This window comes from Anser cygnoides, chromosome 2, assembly GCF_040182565.1.
Source record: "Anser cygnoides isolate HZ-2024a breed goose chromosome 2, Taihu_goose_T2T_genome, whole genome shotgun sequence".
In the NCBI taxonomy this organism is placed as follows: domain Eukaryota; kingdom Metazoa; phylum Chordata; class Aves; order Anseriformes; family Anatidae; genus Anser; species Anser cygnoides.
The window spans coordinates 54,877,564-54,892,410 of record NC_089874.1 but is presented as its reverse complement, the minus strand read 5'-3'; the positions used below and the strand labels follow the sequence as shown (position 1 = coordinate 54,892,410).

Genomic DNA, 14,847 nt, shown 5'->3' with positions numbered 1-14,847 from the left:
AATAAGATACACATATAAAATAAATAGAAATGTATACATAAGGTTTATATATATTTATATATATATATTTATATAAAGTTTTCCTCACTAAAGAGGAAAAACTCAACTGCAAGTACTATTTTTCATTGAGGATATAAAAATAAAAATCCAAAATCTGGCCTCCAAAAGCACCGCATCAATAGGATTTATACATGCCTTATTTTTAGAGGGCGTAGGAAGTACCTATATTTTTTCTCTTTCTCTGTCAGCTCACAGATCTTGTTCATGGGATTGTTCTATGAATTCCTTGTGCTCTTTAAGAACAATGCAGTGGTAGAGAAAAAAAAAATCACTTTGGGAACTATGGAAGTAGATGCTCAGCTGTATACACCTTGCACCTAAAACACGTATTTTCAAGCAGAGAGCAAGAACAGCAAAAGTATGAGTACATAAGTGAGACAAGGACACATAGAAGCTAGCTGGCCAATTTTCTGGCACCCCAAAAAGTTAAATATAGTCTTGTAAATGGCACAGAGTGAAAACCAGCATTGCTAGTGCTGCTGCCATTCACACTGCAACACACCGCAGGTCAAAGGTGAGGAGCGGAAAATAAACTATTGCAATCAGATCTTGTCAAATGCTCTTTTGTTTACAAAATGCTTTTTGTGGTGGTGTTCTGAACCCTATTATTATAGTTAATGCTCTCATCCTCACTGTGGCTAGTAGACACTGGGGCTTGGCAACATACCTGTGCTTGTAGTCCTTTAATACCCTGTTAGTATAAAAGGTAGCAGCATCATTCATCTCCTTGACATAAGGGCCTGGTTTAGGAGACTAGGACCATCAACCCATGGTAGCAGGAAACAATAGAAGGAGAAAGGAGGTAAAACATTAGTCAGACACCTTCCCTGATATATTAGGTATATTATAAACACCTTCTTGGGTGTAGTAGACTAAAGAGCTATGCAGATGAGACTACAAAGTTCTGCAAGATTTGGACCTATACTGGGCCACACCATCCAGAAGTAGATTTAGAGCCCTCCCGACTGCCCTGGGCATAACTTACCACTGCTATCCAACCAAGTGCAGGTATGCTTTCGCTGACGGCTGAGAGGTGGTTGAACATTTTACTTCCTCTGTTTCTTTCTCTGAAGTTCTGGATTTCCTGAATCTTCTCTGATATTGGCTTGAGAAGCATCGCCACCTCATTCTGAAACAAAAAAAAAGAAAAAAGAAAAGAAAAGGAAAAAGAAGAGACACTGCTGTTAACAATGGACAGTCGAAAAACACCCTGCGGTTTAACATTGTCCTCCCTGCCCATTGTTTTAACACTTGGAAGGAAAGGTCAGCATATTCTCCACATTAAAGTAACAATTTAATTACCCTGCTTTGGTTGTAGCAGCAAAATGCAGTTATTAATAATGTGTTGCAGCAAAAATTGTTCTCAGCACTGGCAGCACATTTACGTGCTGTCCTGGTTAAGACCCACAGAGACCCCGTAACTTGGAGTTAGCAAAATGTTTGCATTTTTCATGTGATCTTCCTGGATTTTTTTTTTTTTAGGAGTCTTTACACTGCCTTGAGTTTTTCATGTTATTAACCAAGCTGTTCTTTCCATAAGAAACAAACTACTTGTTCGGTTCATGGCCTCTTATCATCTGGCAACAAGACTGAGAAAGTAGTACACTGAAGGCAATATCCATTTTAGCTTTCCCTTTTGGTAAGTTTTAATGTTTAAATTTCCTTCGTCCACGAGTAATGTGGGAACGTTTCATGGGAAACATAGTGCCTGCAAGGCATGGCTTGGGGAAATTCCCCTGTGTTAATCAGAAAGGAATGGTATCCAGGGGAATGACTGCTGAGCGGAAGGAATAGTGTCTGGAGTGAAGAGAAAAGCAGAATGAATGTTGAGGCTATCCAAGCTCTTCTCCTCTGCAAAGTGAATGTTAATCGCACTGATCCACTGTTGCAGAAAAACTAATTTAGAGCATTAACTTGCTGGGAAAAATTCTTCCACGCAGAAACAGCACATTGAGGGAAAAGCAGTCATTAGTTTACATGCAGAAGAACTGCTGTATACTGAATGTTGCAACTTTATGAAACGTTTCTGTAAAAACAGACTAATTCTTTATTGCAAAAGTATGCCTGCAGAACCCATGCTATGTCCCACCGAAGAGAGTGCACCAGTCTGATTTTCCCTGCCACTCGGGGTGCACTCGGGGTACTTAAATATTTCCCTGACCATGTGGCAGAACTCCATAGCTTTTACTCACCTTTTCTCAGGCCTACTTGTTCAGTGGAATTAAGTGTTTGCAGGAGAAAAACAGTCCTCATATTCTCAACGACAAATGCTGTCATGACACACACAAAACAATGTGTGTGTATGTGCTACTTGATCTCTGTACAATACTTCTTTCCAGGCTCCCATGAGACCTCGGCTTTACAGAATATTATGTCACGTTAAAATAAGCATGTTTGCTGTGGATCAACATAGCTCAAAAGACACCCTCCAAAACAGGACAAAGATGGGTTCTGAATTTTTAAAAGAATTTTGATCCAGCAATGGAGCCTTAATATTTTAGTGATAATGTAATTTTGAGAAAGGCTTGGGCATCTGACATGCAGGGGATACTTGGTCTTCTCCTGCAACAAAGTGGGCTGGGAGAAAATGAATGTTTACAGTATTACTAGGAGATGAAACTATTTTTTGTTTATGGCTTAATGACCAGCATAAGTCATTACGTCTGAAAAAGCCCTAAAACCTCCAAGATTTGTAGTTCTGAAAAACTGATTTTGTTGCCATAACATGGTATAGTCTGCAGGAACTCTTCCTTCTAATTTCTGCTTGTTTGCAGCATACTGCAGCTGGTTGGTTCTTTCTTATTTTTCAGGGAAATCTTCTAAGTGTGACAGTAGCTAACAAAACTGAAATTTAAGAAAGTGCTCGTTCTGCTTTGATATTATGCCAGTTTTCCTCCTATACCGTCTAAGGGATATTTACAGTCTTTAGCTTACTGTGAATCTTCATGGCCCAGTTCCAGCCAAAGACAATATCAGGGCTAAAAATACAGCTCGGCAGATGCCTGGTGTATCCAGACAGCGCTGGGAGGCAGCATGTTTCTGCGGATAGGGCACACAAGTGGGAGTCCGTAAATGGGGGTTCTGTTTGCAGCTCTTCCGCCAAATTATCGCTCAATTTTAGGAAACCTGTGCTACCTTTGTGTCCTCCAGCTTCCTCTGTATGAAACAACTTTAATGTAGCTGATTTTCTTTGTAGAACACATTGATATCTACAGACAGGAAGGCAAAATCAGGGCCGAACACTTTCCCTGGTGGTAACACAAGACCTGCTCCTCCTCCTACTCCACTTGCATTGGTGGAAAAACTCCCAACCACTTTTGTGAGGGTTTCCTGTTACTGGTACAGGCAGAATTTCTGTCCCTCACAACACAGGACTTAACATGTCCAGTGACTTGACTGTTTGTAAAACTATAGTGAATTTAAGTAATTCCACAAAGTCCACTGTGAGAGCTTTAAAGGTGAAATATATGTTGCTAAGGGAAGTAGCTCAAAGCAGCCATTCACTTGGCACTGTAGTTACACCAAAACAACCCACAAATGGCTTGAGGGTATCTTCCAGTCTATCCTGTCTGCTTTGCACCGTAAGAACTATCTAGCCTGCCTTCCTTCCACTCTGCATCTGTTTTATTCTGCAATAGTTGCTGCTTGTCTGTATGGCTGCACAAAACGTTTGTGAGTGCACACAAACTTCTTGTGATCCCAGCTTCTGTGTCACGGTCAGACACAAAGCAATAGAGGCCTGCAAGGAATCACTTCATTGAGTCTTGTCTCCCTCCCGTAAGTTCTAAATTTTTAGTTAGTGATTAAACTGCGGATGAATTACGGTGTATATGGCATCTGGATATGGAAAGGCTCATTAATTCTGGCACTAATCAGTCTTGTTTGGCTCCACAATACAGAACCAGTTGTGCTGAGAGTTCTAGAAGAATAATCTCTTTATTGCAATGAATATTAAAACAGCTGGTTGTTAATAAAATGATTGTCTATGCTGTATCTCCAAGAAAAAATGAATTCAAGGAGATGAATCAGAGCTGTTGGAAGAATCTTCAGCATGTCTTTGGCATGTGCTAGATAAGATTTCTTGTCATTTAAGACACAGCACAGTTGTTTAACAGAAATTTAACGTCTTTGTATAAACACCATTCCTATTATAATATCAGTTTTGCTGAAATGTTTAAAAATGCAGAAATGACACAACTTAAAAATATCAAAAGTAATTCCCAGTATGCCCTTGTCCTTTTAAAATTATTATTAAAAACAGGTTGTCTTTTTAAATATTAATACCTAAACAACCAGTCAACTCAGATCCATGTCTTACAATTCTTATCCTAAAATCAGGAGTAAGACTACTGCACTGAGGAGCAAAAGCACTCAAAAAAAAAGTTAGAGCATGCAACAAGAACTGCCTTAGGCTTTGGCTTCAGAGATTTAACAGCATAGGCCCAGCTTTATAAAAAGGCCTGGCATACCAGTGTTCCAACAGACCCCATTGAACAGACTTTTCTTTTTCACATTTTTCATAATACTCCCAGGAGAAATTCCCCTGATGACAGGTTTAACAGGACTGGGGCATGTGGATTTAATTCATAGAATGGGCAAACTGTTGAGTGGGTTTTTTTGTGTGATTTGCCTATTAAGGCATGCTAAAATGGAGCAGCTTGCTTAAACTTTGGTGCTTGAGCAAGCAACTACTTGAAAATCTCAGCCTTCATTTGGGAAAACTGTTTTTTTCTCAGGACCACTGTTGTTCAGAAACCTACCAGCAAGGCGCAAAACCCAGCAGGTAAATAAAAATACAGCTTTTAAAGATGTTATGCATTTGAAGCTAATCTTATATGGTTTTGAGGGCTGAAGATTGTTAACTGAAGAATTTTTATGTTGATGGGTGGCAGCACAATTCAGACCTCACTATTAAAGTGTTTAAGCCAACCTGGCCTATTATGAAAAATCACGGCGAGAGAACAAATACACTTTCAAGTTATGCTAAGCGAGGGGGTGGCAACCTTTGGTGTAGGAGCAGTAAAAGAAAACTGAGAGCATTTGGGATCAGCAGCCGCTTTATTTTACTCAGCTGCAGCCAGAACAGCATAACTACAACCTTAATTCCATGTTGTCCCCAATCTACATTTCTGTTATTTTCTTTTCTTCCATCAGTTCAAAATCTCCATCATATTTGCATCGTATTTTTCACAAGCAAGTTTGAAATATAGAGTTGATTTGACTCAGCTGTCTTTGTGTATGTTGGCAAGTATAATGGGAATGGTTCTGCAGTGCAAAATGGTTGGTGCTGAGGACCTGACATTCATACTACACATGTTTGGGGGTACAAACCAAAAAAAAAACTTTGCCTGCCTATGAACTAAACAACTTAATGGAGACACAGTCATTACATCTGCCAACAGCCTGGTGCAGTTCCATCCCACACTTCCAAGGGGTGCAAGATGTCATGGATGGCATCCACCACACTCGGTTCTAACAACTTAAAGGGTGAGCATGCTCTCAGCTGAGACTTAATTCCCTCCACTGTAAATGTAGGAAAAGATGTCCCTGAGGAATTCTTTCCATCTTTAATAGCTGTTACGGTATGAAGACTGCACTCAAAATGTGCTGCCATTAAGTGTAAAGAGAGCCCAGAAAGACACCTTATGCAAGATGCCTGCCTTGGCCGTTAAAGCTGAAGAGCACAGTCCCATTCTGTGTCTGTAGGACTACGATACCGGTAGCTTTATTGACCACCAGTGAGATGCACTTCTATGGGTGGCTCTGATTTTGGGACTAAAATAGGTTTAGATTAACTCTACTTTCCCCTGTTTTGTATTTTGTAGAAGGCAATCTGCAAATAAGTCTTTAAAACTGGAGCTGATCCTTTTTTTTTTTTTTTCTTTCCATAGATGTGGTATAAGAAAGGCTTGTCTTTTTTATTGCAGCTGTGTGTCAATTTGAATGGAATCAGTGTTCAAGTTAGGCTGAGGAATAATCTTTCTATGAAGTATATAGAAAATATTTTTTTTTTCAGATGTGAATCTAAGCTAGTTAGTAACTAAGCTAGTTAGCCTCCAAATCATACTGCTTGTGGTGAAAGTCTGGACTTCTCAGACCCTTACATTTTTTAACTTTCCTTAATTCTCCCACAGTGAAGGACTACCAGTTCTTTGTTGGCAGTTGCCAAACTTCTTTTATCACTGCTCATCTCCATCTCTCCTAGCAGAAGGTGTTTCACATTTGGTAGCAGGGTTTTGCTCTTACAATTGCAGTCTAACCTACTGCACCCTAATGCGACGGTTTCTCTGGAAGCACTAACGGTTGGCAGAGGCCATCAGCGAGATCTTTCTGTATGATGACCACATTCACAACCCTGTAGTATTCTGACATTTCCAGGGTTCAGAGGTCTCCTAACTAACTACAGAGAGACATGAATTTATTCCGTACTGATTTTCTTAGACTGTAAATCTTAACACAGTGGTGTAACAACTATTTGTCAATAGCATGGGTTCGGCCATTTCAACTCACTGCCACGCAACAGCAGGACCATGGCGCAGGGAGACAGATCTGCAGAAATGTCTGGTCAGCTTCATCAACACAGAAGCTTACACACATTTGTGTGCTTCCAAAGTGACTTAATTGGTATTTGGCATTTATTCCTCTTAGACTGCACATAAACTCTCAATCTGATATTAGCTGTAGCAGTTTTGTGCTTGTGAAAAAAATGGGAACCCCAAACCCCACATGACGAATTATTAATTTAGTCATTCACGGGTTTATTTTGAAACACTGATTCTTACAAAGAACAGATGGAGAGGAATTTTCACATTTTCACACACAGCTGCTGACCAGTGGAGAACTCCAGGGCCTGGTACAAACTGCATGCATCAGTTTCCAGCAGTGTCGAATCACACCAATACTTTTGGCCAGGACTGTTTGGCTGTTCTTTAAATGGACTTGAATGCTTTACCTATTGTTTTCCTTTCCGCTACAGCTCCCCACGGGCAGCACATTCAACAAGGAGGGGTTCTCCTGCTTGAGGCACACAAACCTACAAACATCCCTACACCAACAAACCTACACCTCATCAACAAGAATAACTACACAAATGAACTGTTTTCAGCCTTTTGATTTACTCCTCAACTGTTGCTGCTGTGATTGTAGTCCATGCCAGTGCACCCCTGAGTTTGAAGTAACAAAGTTCTGTCAGAAAATGGTGTTCTGTGGAGCCACAAGTGTTTTGTGCACAACTTGTGAGATCTGAGAAGTTTTTGTTAAGGGCATCTAGGTTTCACATGGATATGTCCCAGGACAGGGATGTTAGATGGTGCAGGCTTTCAGCCCTGGACACTCTAGTAGTTCACCTGGGATCTCCCCAGTGAAAAACTGTAAGACTGCTTTCAGTTCAGCAAGAAGCCCTGGAGTGGCTTTGGTCTGATTTAGTCCAAAATAAAAGCAGAAAAATTTGGAATAAACTGTCAACTTGAAAAGCCCTTCTTTTTAGTCAGCTGTAGCCCCAGTGCTTTCCCTTTTAGCAGATCATGCACGGTCCAAAAATCCTGGGAAACAGTTGGGTAGCACAGAGAAAGGAGCATATTGTTTTGGATTTGTGTTTAGCAGAAATAAAGGATATGACGCTTAATGGGAAAAGGAGTGTCCCATCAGTATAGTTCAGTGGGTTCTCACATGGCACAGTTTGAACATGAACATTGCTACAGGGATTGAAAAGTAGTCTGGTGATTTTAGGACATTATTTTAGGGCACCGCAGGACTCCAGTAAGAGCCTATGCAATCCCCAGAACTGCTCAGCAGGTTATGTCAGATGTGTATGCTGGACAACACGTGGAGTGCCATCTTGGATAATGTCTTCCTTACAGGGTGATTCTGTTCTTAGTCCAAGTGTAGGTGTACTGGGCTAAAATAATGCAAGGAGCCCTTGCTTACTGGAGCCTGCTTCTTACACAGACCCTGAAGCACTGGAGAGTCTCTGCCTGGTGGTGCTGATGCGAGCCAGTCTAGACGTGTGTGCTAACGTTCATCTCTGCCTCTGTTTCTCTTCTGCACAGGCTGGGAGATGATCTGGTCCTTCTGTATTCCCTGGATCCTGAGGTGTCTCTGGGCCTTCTTACAACCTAGTGCGCTGCCCTCAGGGCAGAACCCAATCTCAGATGCCTCAACCTTTTCATTGCAGGGGCTATCAACCTGGGAGTTCTGGCAGACACAAATGAGGAAGGAGAAATGGTGCAAGGATACCTACACAATCAGAAAATATCATGAGCCTGAGGCTGGTTAAATGCAATCTAACACCTCTGAGACAAAATTACGAGGTAACAGGTGCCAGGGGGCTATCTAGAGACTGAAATACGCTTCCAATGACGCAGTAATCAAGGACTAAAGTGGACCTGAAACTAGGTAAGAGTTTGCAACAATATCCAAAAATGAGCCTGTGAACAGTGCAAAGCAACAACTGAAAACTGACAGTTGGTCCATCACTGAGGCTGTGACCACGTGTCGCATGCAGTTGTAGGCGTGCTGATAACAAAAATATGTCAACAGTTTGGCAAGATTTCAGAGGGCAGGAGGGGGGAAGGGGTTCCCTTTGGAGCTCAGGATTCTCAGGCTCTGTCCATGTCACTCTTTGGCACCCTCTGTAAATTGGAGACCTGAGGACCTTAAAAGGACTGAACCAAATTCTTCCTTAAGCTATTTCTAGATACAAAGGTGCTGGTTTGCAGCAGTCAACTAACTTAAGTAGCATGGCAGCAAAACTTGTCTCAAATTCTTTTGCATAAGTAATGAGTTAATGAGATAAGGAGTATCCTAGTCTTTATGTTTTTGGAAAACAGTAAGGGTGACTCCAGTAGGTATGAGGAAAAGTAGTGGGAAACGGACTGATGTAAGACAAAAAAAAAAGTCAAGGTAATAAGAAAACAAATCCTGCTAGGATGCAAAATAAGAAATCCCAGGAGTCCTGTTACTGAAGTAATTTTAAAATAGAAGAGAGAAAAAAATGAGCAATCCCAAACTAACAGAGAGTAGGGAACTGTAAATCTCCATCTTTAATTTCTACATAAAAATTCTGAGAATGACTCTCCTCAGAGAAATTACAGAACTATTCCGTTTCTACAATGCATTTTTTGCTTGACTATGAAGAAATCAAAAACTTTAGGATTTGTTCTTATGGTTCTCATTATAATTTCAAAAAGCAGTTTCCTGGGTTTAATTTTTTCCCCTTTTCTAAGTGGAAAAAAAGTGAAAAAGCAAAAGAAAAGCCCTCCCTTATCTCTCACTTTCCTATGTATAGACTCCAGATATTCAAGCAAAGTATTTAATTGGAATGTGTCTGCACAATGTTAGTAATTAAATCCATGCATTCTGTCAGTCATATGAAGTCAGCATTTTAGTTTAATGAGAAATTATATAATAATTTACAGTCTGAAATGCATCTGTAATTTAAATCTCTTTGCAGTACTTGTTATCATGAGTTGCTTTCATTCAGTTTTGCCTACTTACAAGGGCATTTTTCTGTTTGTAGGAAGGCTTAACTTCAAACACACTTAAATACAGCCTCAAGTCAACAATGTCAACAGACATACCATGACTTCATTAACAAAAACCTCACCCTCTTCACGTAACAAGTCTGAGGAATAAAGTGAATGTGAGTAGCTCCTGATAAACACAGCAGCAACTTGACTTATTCTAGCACTATTTATTACTGTGAGCTTTATAATTGGTAACTAATATTAACACACATAATTAATATATAAAATAACATATAAGTACATTTATGTATTACATATAACACTATATAGTTATCAACACATAAAGTTAATAATTAAAATTTTGAACACTTAGAGTGAAATAAAACAACACATAAAGAGATGATATAGAAATCACCATTCACAAGGAATTCAGTGCCGTGCCTTTGAGCAGTGATCTCATATGTTAGTATTCAAGATCATTAAAAAAAAACAACTTGATAAACAGATAAAGTTGTTCAGTAAGACTAATAACTTTTAAATTATTGTGCAATATAATATAATAATTTTTCAGTCCGAGTTGTATTTGACTTAGACTACAGGGAGAAGAAAATTGAGAACCAGACTATATCATATTGTTTTGTGAAGGTTTATGTGAAAGGTTTCTTTAACATGTTATATTCTGAATTGCCCAGGCAATATGCTCTCAAAATGCCTTTTAAACAACTTCTCCCAGAATATAACAATTGTCTAATTTCTTTCCAATTCACCATCTTGTTTCTGCTATCTCTATATAATAAACAACTTATAATTTTTTTAGTTTTAACATTTGAAGTTTGGCGTCAGCAAATAATTTCTTAGAAGTGGATAAACTCAAGAATTCCATCTTGCTGAATGAGCCTGTATCCCTCAGCCATTAGCTGGGACATACACAAACAGGAATATCAAACAGTGGTTTTGTCATGTGATCTCTTCCCCTGCACACACAAATATAGAACATGACCATAAAAAGTAACAGAACATGCTCTCTGCTAAGTAATTTATTGCAGTTGATGCTAGATCGGTATGCCAGCTGGAATTACCTTCTCGGCTCCTACTATTTTCACATATACAGATAATAAAGGCTGTGCACTGCGGCAGATTCCAAGTGAAAAAATATCAGCATTATTATCAAGGAGCAAAACTCTGCAAAAGCAACTTAAACAAGCTTAACTGTTTGAAAATGTTTGCTAGTGAGTCACAGAAGGAGTTAAAGACCTAAATGAATACTAGAGCCTTCAACATTTTCATAGAGGGGAAAAATACTGCTTTTTGTATGATAGGTATTTCTCTTCTCCCTTTGCTAAGCAAAAAAAAAAAAAATCTAAGGATTATTATACATATAGGAGCTTTCTTTGTGTGTGAATTCCTTGTTCATTAGTTTATAAGCTGCAAGAGCTGAGCTAATTTATTTTTCCAGGGCATTTTCCCCACCCTCATTTTTTTTTAAAGGCACCATGTATGACATCCCAACATGACAGGAACTCAGTAAATCCCCTCAGTCTCCACACCGCTGTCTCTGAATGTCTGCAAAGCTACTATGCCATAATCGCAACTCGCTGGCTCATTCACAGCTTTACATTATAAAGCAAACAGTCTAGACAGCTGAATGACAGAATTACTCTCTTTTCTGTTGCATTTATAGATATGCTGTCATCTTCATTTGCTTTTCTCTACTCTGTGCATTCTGATACACTAATGACTAGCTTTCCTGTTTGGATTCCACACTGACTCTGTGGCTCTAGGCTGTAAATACAACCCGAGCCCAGAGGACATCACACCAATAAAATCCTGGGGGGTAAGACCCCCACTGCTTTCTCTCCCTAGGGTTATCTGGTGCTAACTAGCTTTTTCAAAAATGTTAACCAATATGGCTTTGCAAAAGGATCTGTTTTTTTGCCAGTGAGACACAGATATAAAGAGCCTGATGCCTGGAACTGTCACTCTCTGCAGTGGAAAATACTATTCAAATTGCACAAAAAAGGTAGCCTTCAATTAGTTTCAGGTTGTCTATAGTATAGCTGAATGTAAATCTGAACAAAAAAATATGTGCTAAAAAGAATTAACAACCTGTTTTTGGATGCCTATCAAAAAGTATACCTGACAGTCTTTATGCTGAAAAAAAAAAGTAATTGGACTGGGTTTGTTGTCACTGGGGAAGGAACCTTAACCTGTAATATTCCTGGTATTTTAACTTCGGAATGATGTGCACACACTTATATTGTGACACTTCTTCTGTGCTAAAAGATAGTTAAATGAAAGCAGAGAAAATCATACTGATACCACATTATCACAGGAGGCCACATAAATAGCGAGCCGTAGCTTTCTCGGTCACCGGAGCAGGGACACCAACAATTCAGAGCACTGCATTACATTATGGGCCACTGGAAACTGTTCATTGGCAAATATTTTACCTATGAGCATGAAGAGTTTTGTGGGCCGCTGGGTGCAATTGTATTCACAGCCAATATAAATGACTGCTTGAGGCCTGCACCAGTGGGAATTTTGCCTGTTCTCTGTGAGTCATGACCCACTTCTACTCTCCGAGATCAGGGACAGCTGCAAAAACAACTGATCCCTTCTTACTTGGAACTCTATAAATCTGAAGTCTCACCTGAAATATCTGTGGTTTTTCTTTTTCTTTCCTTTTTTTTTTTTTTTTTGGTTTTTCCTTGAATACACTTGCCATTAAAATGTACTGATTGGAAAAACTTTCAATCTGTATCTCAAAGATCCATAATGACAGCGAGGTTTCAATAATTCATACTAGTAGCAGGGAGTTCTGATTTGAAAATACAGATTTTAATAAACTATGGAGCAGGGAGCTGAGAAGAAGACAGAACTGAAGAAGACAGTGAGTCTGTGCAAGTGAAGTCTTGATCCTCTGCACACTCCCAGAAGGAAGGGTCAAGGGTGATCCCACAGAAGGGGCTACCTGGTCACCGTTCCCAGGAATGATACAGTGCTACTGGGCCCTACAGAAACCACAAATGACATTCTATAACAACTCCACAGCTTCCATGAGCTTTCTAGTTGTGAGGGGTTACCACTAAAGTAAATAAACCAACTTGATATAAAATGCTTTTTTCTTTTGTTGACAAAAAGCCTTGTCTCTCTTCCAAAATTAGCCTAACCTGGACCTCAGCCTGGAGAATATTCAGTCTAGGGGCTAGTATTGATTCTTTTTCTCTCAATAGCTTATTCCCTCACTTCAAGGTCTATCACGCAGCAGCCCTGTGGGGCTAGCAAAAAGCCACTGTATTGCATAGCATTTCCAGCTTCTAGAGAAACACTGATCCCACTTATAGCCCTATAAAGAAAACCTCTTTTGGTTTCTGCAATGATCTTATATGTATTGGTACAGGAAAGGTTCTTAACTCTAAACCATGTCTTTCTGATTACAACAGTATCATGCTAATAACACTGAAAGCTAGCCCCTAAGTGCACTACATAAATAAAGTAACAAATAAAAGCAAATTCAGGGACTGATACAAAACATAAAGGAACACCGCCTTTTTAATACAATACTCGAAACCCTAGGTTAATTTTCTTACCTCTTGAGGCTCTTGACACTGAGATGCTAACACCAGGAAAGATCTTTGTGCTTGGAAAGCAGCACGTACCATCTCCGCCTGTAAGAAAAGGAGAAATATACATTAAACCTTAGCCTGTAACCTCCAGTTTTTGGCAGCACAAAGTCAAGTGTAACAGATCAAATCTTTCTTGCTGCTTCTCATCTAAATCACAGCAAAGATGACTGGAAAAGAAATGTATTACAATACTAGCTTAGCTATAATTTTTTTTTGAAATCTAAGGTTAGGTTTCCTATCTTCTTCAGATAGGAAATAAAATGAGTTGGTAGGCAGTCTTTTGACTTAACATGTATAAGATTAGTCATGGGAGGACTTACCTTTAACACATCTAAGCATTTTAACGGCAATATTTATACTCTGAGTGCATGATAACAACTTATTAGTGCTGAGACCTGTAACCTGCAAACTGTTGAACTGTAGGCCAGCCTGTAGTGATGTCTAAGAAGAATTGAACTTAGCATATTTGCTGAGGGACTGTGCTGTAATTCACTCCTTGCCTGTATCTCTGTGAAGACCCAAAGATCAATGACTATGAGGGATGGTGGTTGAAGCTTTTTGGGCAATCTCCTCCCACAGAACTCTAGAATTTGGGTTAAAGCTGCATCTGACAAGCTTTTTTGAACACTACACATTTTCAGTATATTATGAATGATGTATATTGATTTGAATCCAATCAATATTTCAATATCACCTCACTCAAGTGGATGAGTAGTGACTAGAACAAAGCATTAGCGGCACAGAAGAGAACTATTCATGAGTAGTGGATATTGCTAAATAAAACCAAGCCAAACCAAATGCAGTTAAGTTAATCTAATATGAATGGGTATATTTATAACCACTTTGTGAAAGGGTGGGGAAGTTCATGCTGTTTTTCTTTGGGGTTTCTTCAATCTAAAAAGAAAACACAGAAATTTTATATACAGGCCTATGTGGATGCAACTTAAAATACATAAAAGTCAGGAAATTCAAAGTTGCAGCAAAGTAAAACAGCCAAATTGTGTTTATCCATCTTAAAATGTGATGGCATGAATAAAACATTATCTGTTAGGATGAAAATCCCTGCAAGGAAGGATGGTAAAAGAGGCCCAACCTGGACAGTATTTTGGTAGAAGGTGGTGTTATGATCTGACAGGCTGAGATTTGGAAGAGAGCAATCATTTCTATAAATGGATAAAGAAATAAATTATAAGGGAAATTGTATGAGCATAAGAGACGTAACTTCTCCAGACACAGACATAAATATCATCAATAATAGCAAGGTTTAGGTATTTTTAGACATTTCACGAGACTGACTTTTTGGTACAGAAAATTTTAAAATAACATGCAAGGTTATTTTAAGCTTAGTTTTTGTGTGTGAGGAGGATCTTGCAGAACAGCTGACCAAAAAATAATATTCTAGGAGGAAGTGATTATGAATGGATTCAGTTCTTCCTATATTGCAAGGTAGACAAAAATAAATCTATAGATTGGTATTTTAGAATGGCAAGCTTTTAGAAAATAGAAAAATAATTGAATGAAGATGACTGGCCTGAGGAACTTAATGAACTGAATGCAGGAAAGAATGGATTTGCATTAGTAATGGAAATAATCTATGCATGCTGGGCAGGAGGGAGAATTTGTGAGAAATGGCTAGTCTCTGGGTGAATAAATGACTGAAGCAAGATACTAAGAATAAGTATAGAACCTACAAAAAG

The 14,847-nt window shown here is 39.1% G+C and overlaps 1 protein-coding gene across 3 annotated transcripts in view; it reads right to left on the bottom strand.

Moving 5' to 3' along the window:
• Positions 1-14,847, bottom strand: part of CAP2 (cyclase associated actin cytoskeleton regulatory protein 2) — a 65,195-nt gene that overhangs the window by 21,355 nt on the left and 28,993 nt on the right. For all 3 annotated transcript variants that reach the window (XM_066992104.1, XM_066992105.1, XM_048057881.2), the window contains 3 exons: positions 13,115-13,192; positions 1,046-1,189; positions 728-813 (listed from right to left, as the gene is read on the bottom strand). In XM_066992104.1, the coding sequence (XP_066848205.1) occupies positions 728-813; positions 1,046-1,189; positions 13,115-13,192 (308 nt within the window). The remainder of the gene's footprint in view (positions 1-727; positions 814-1,045; positions 1,190-13,114; positions 13,193-14,847) is intronic.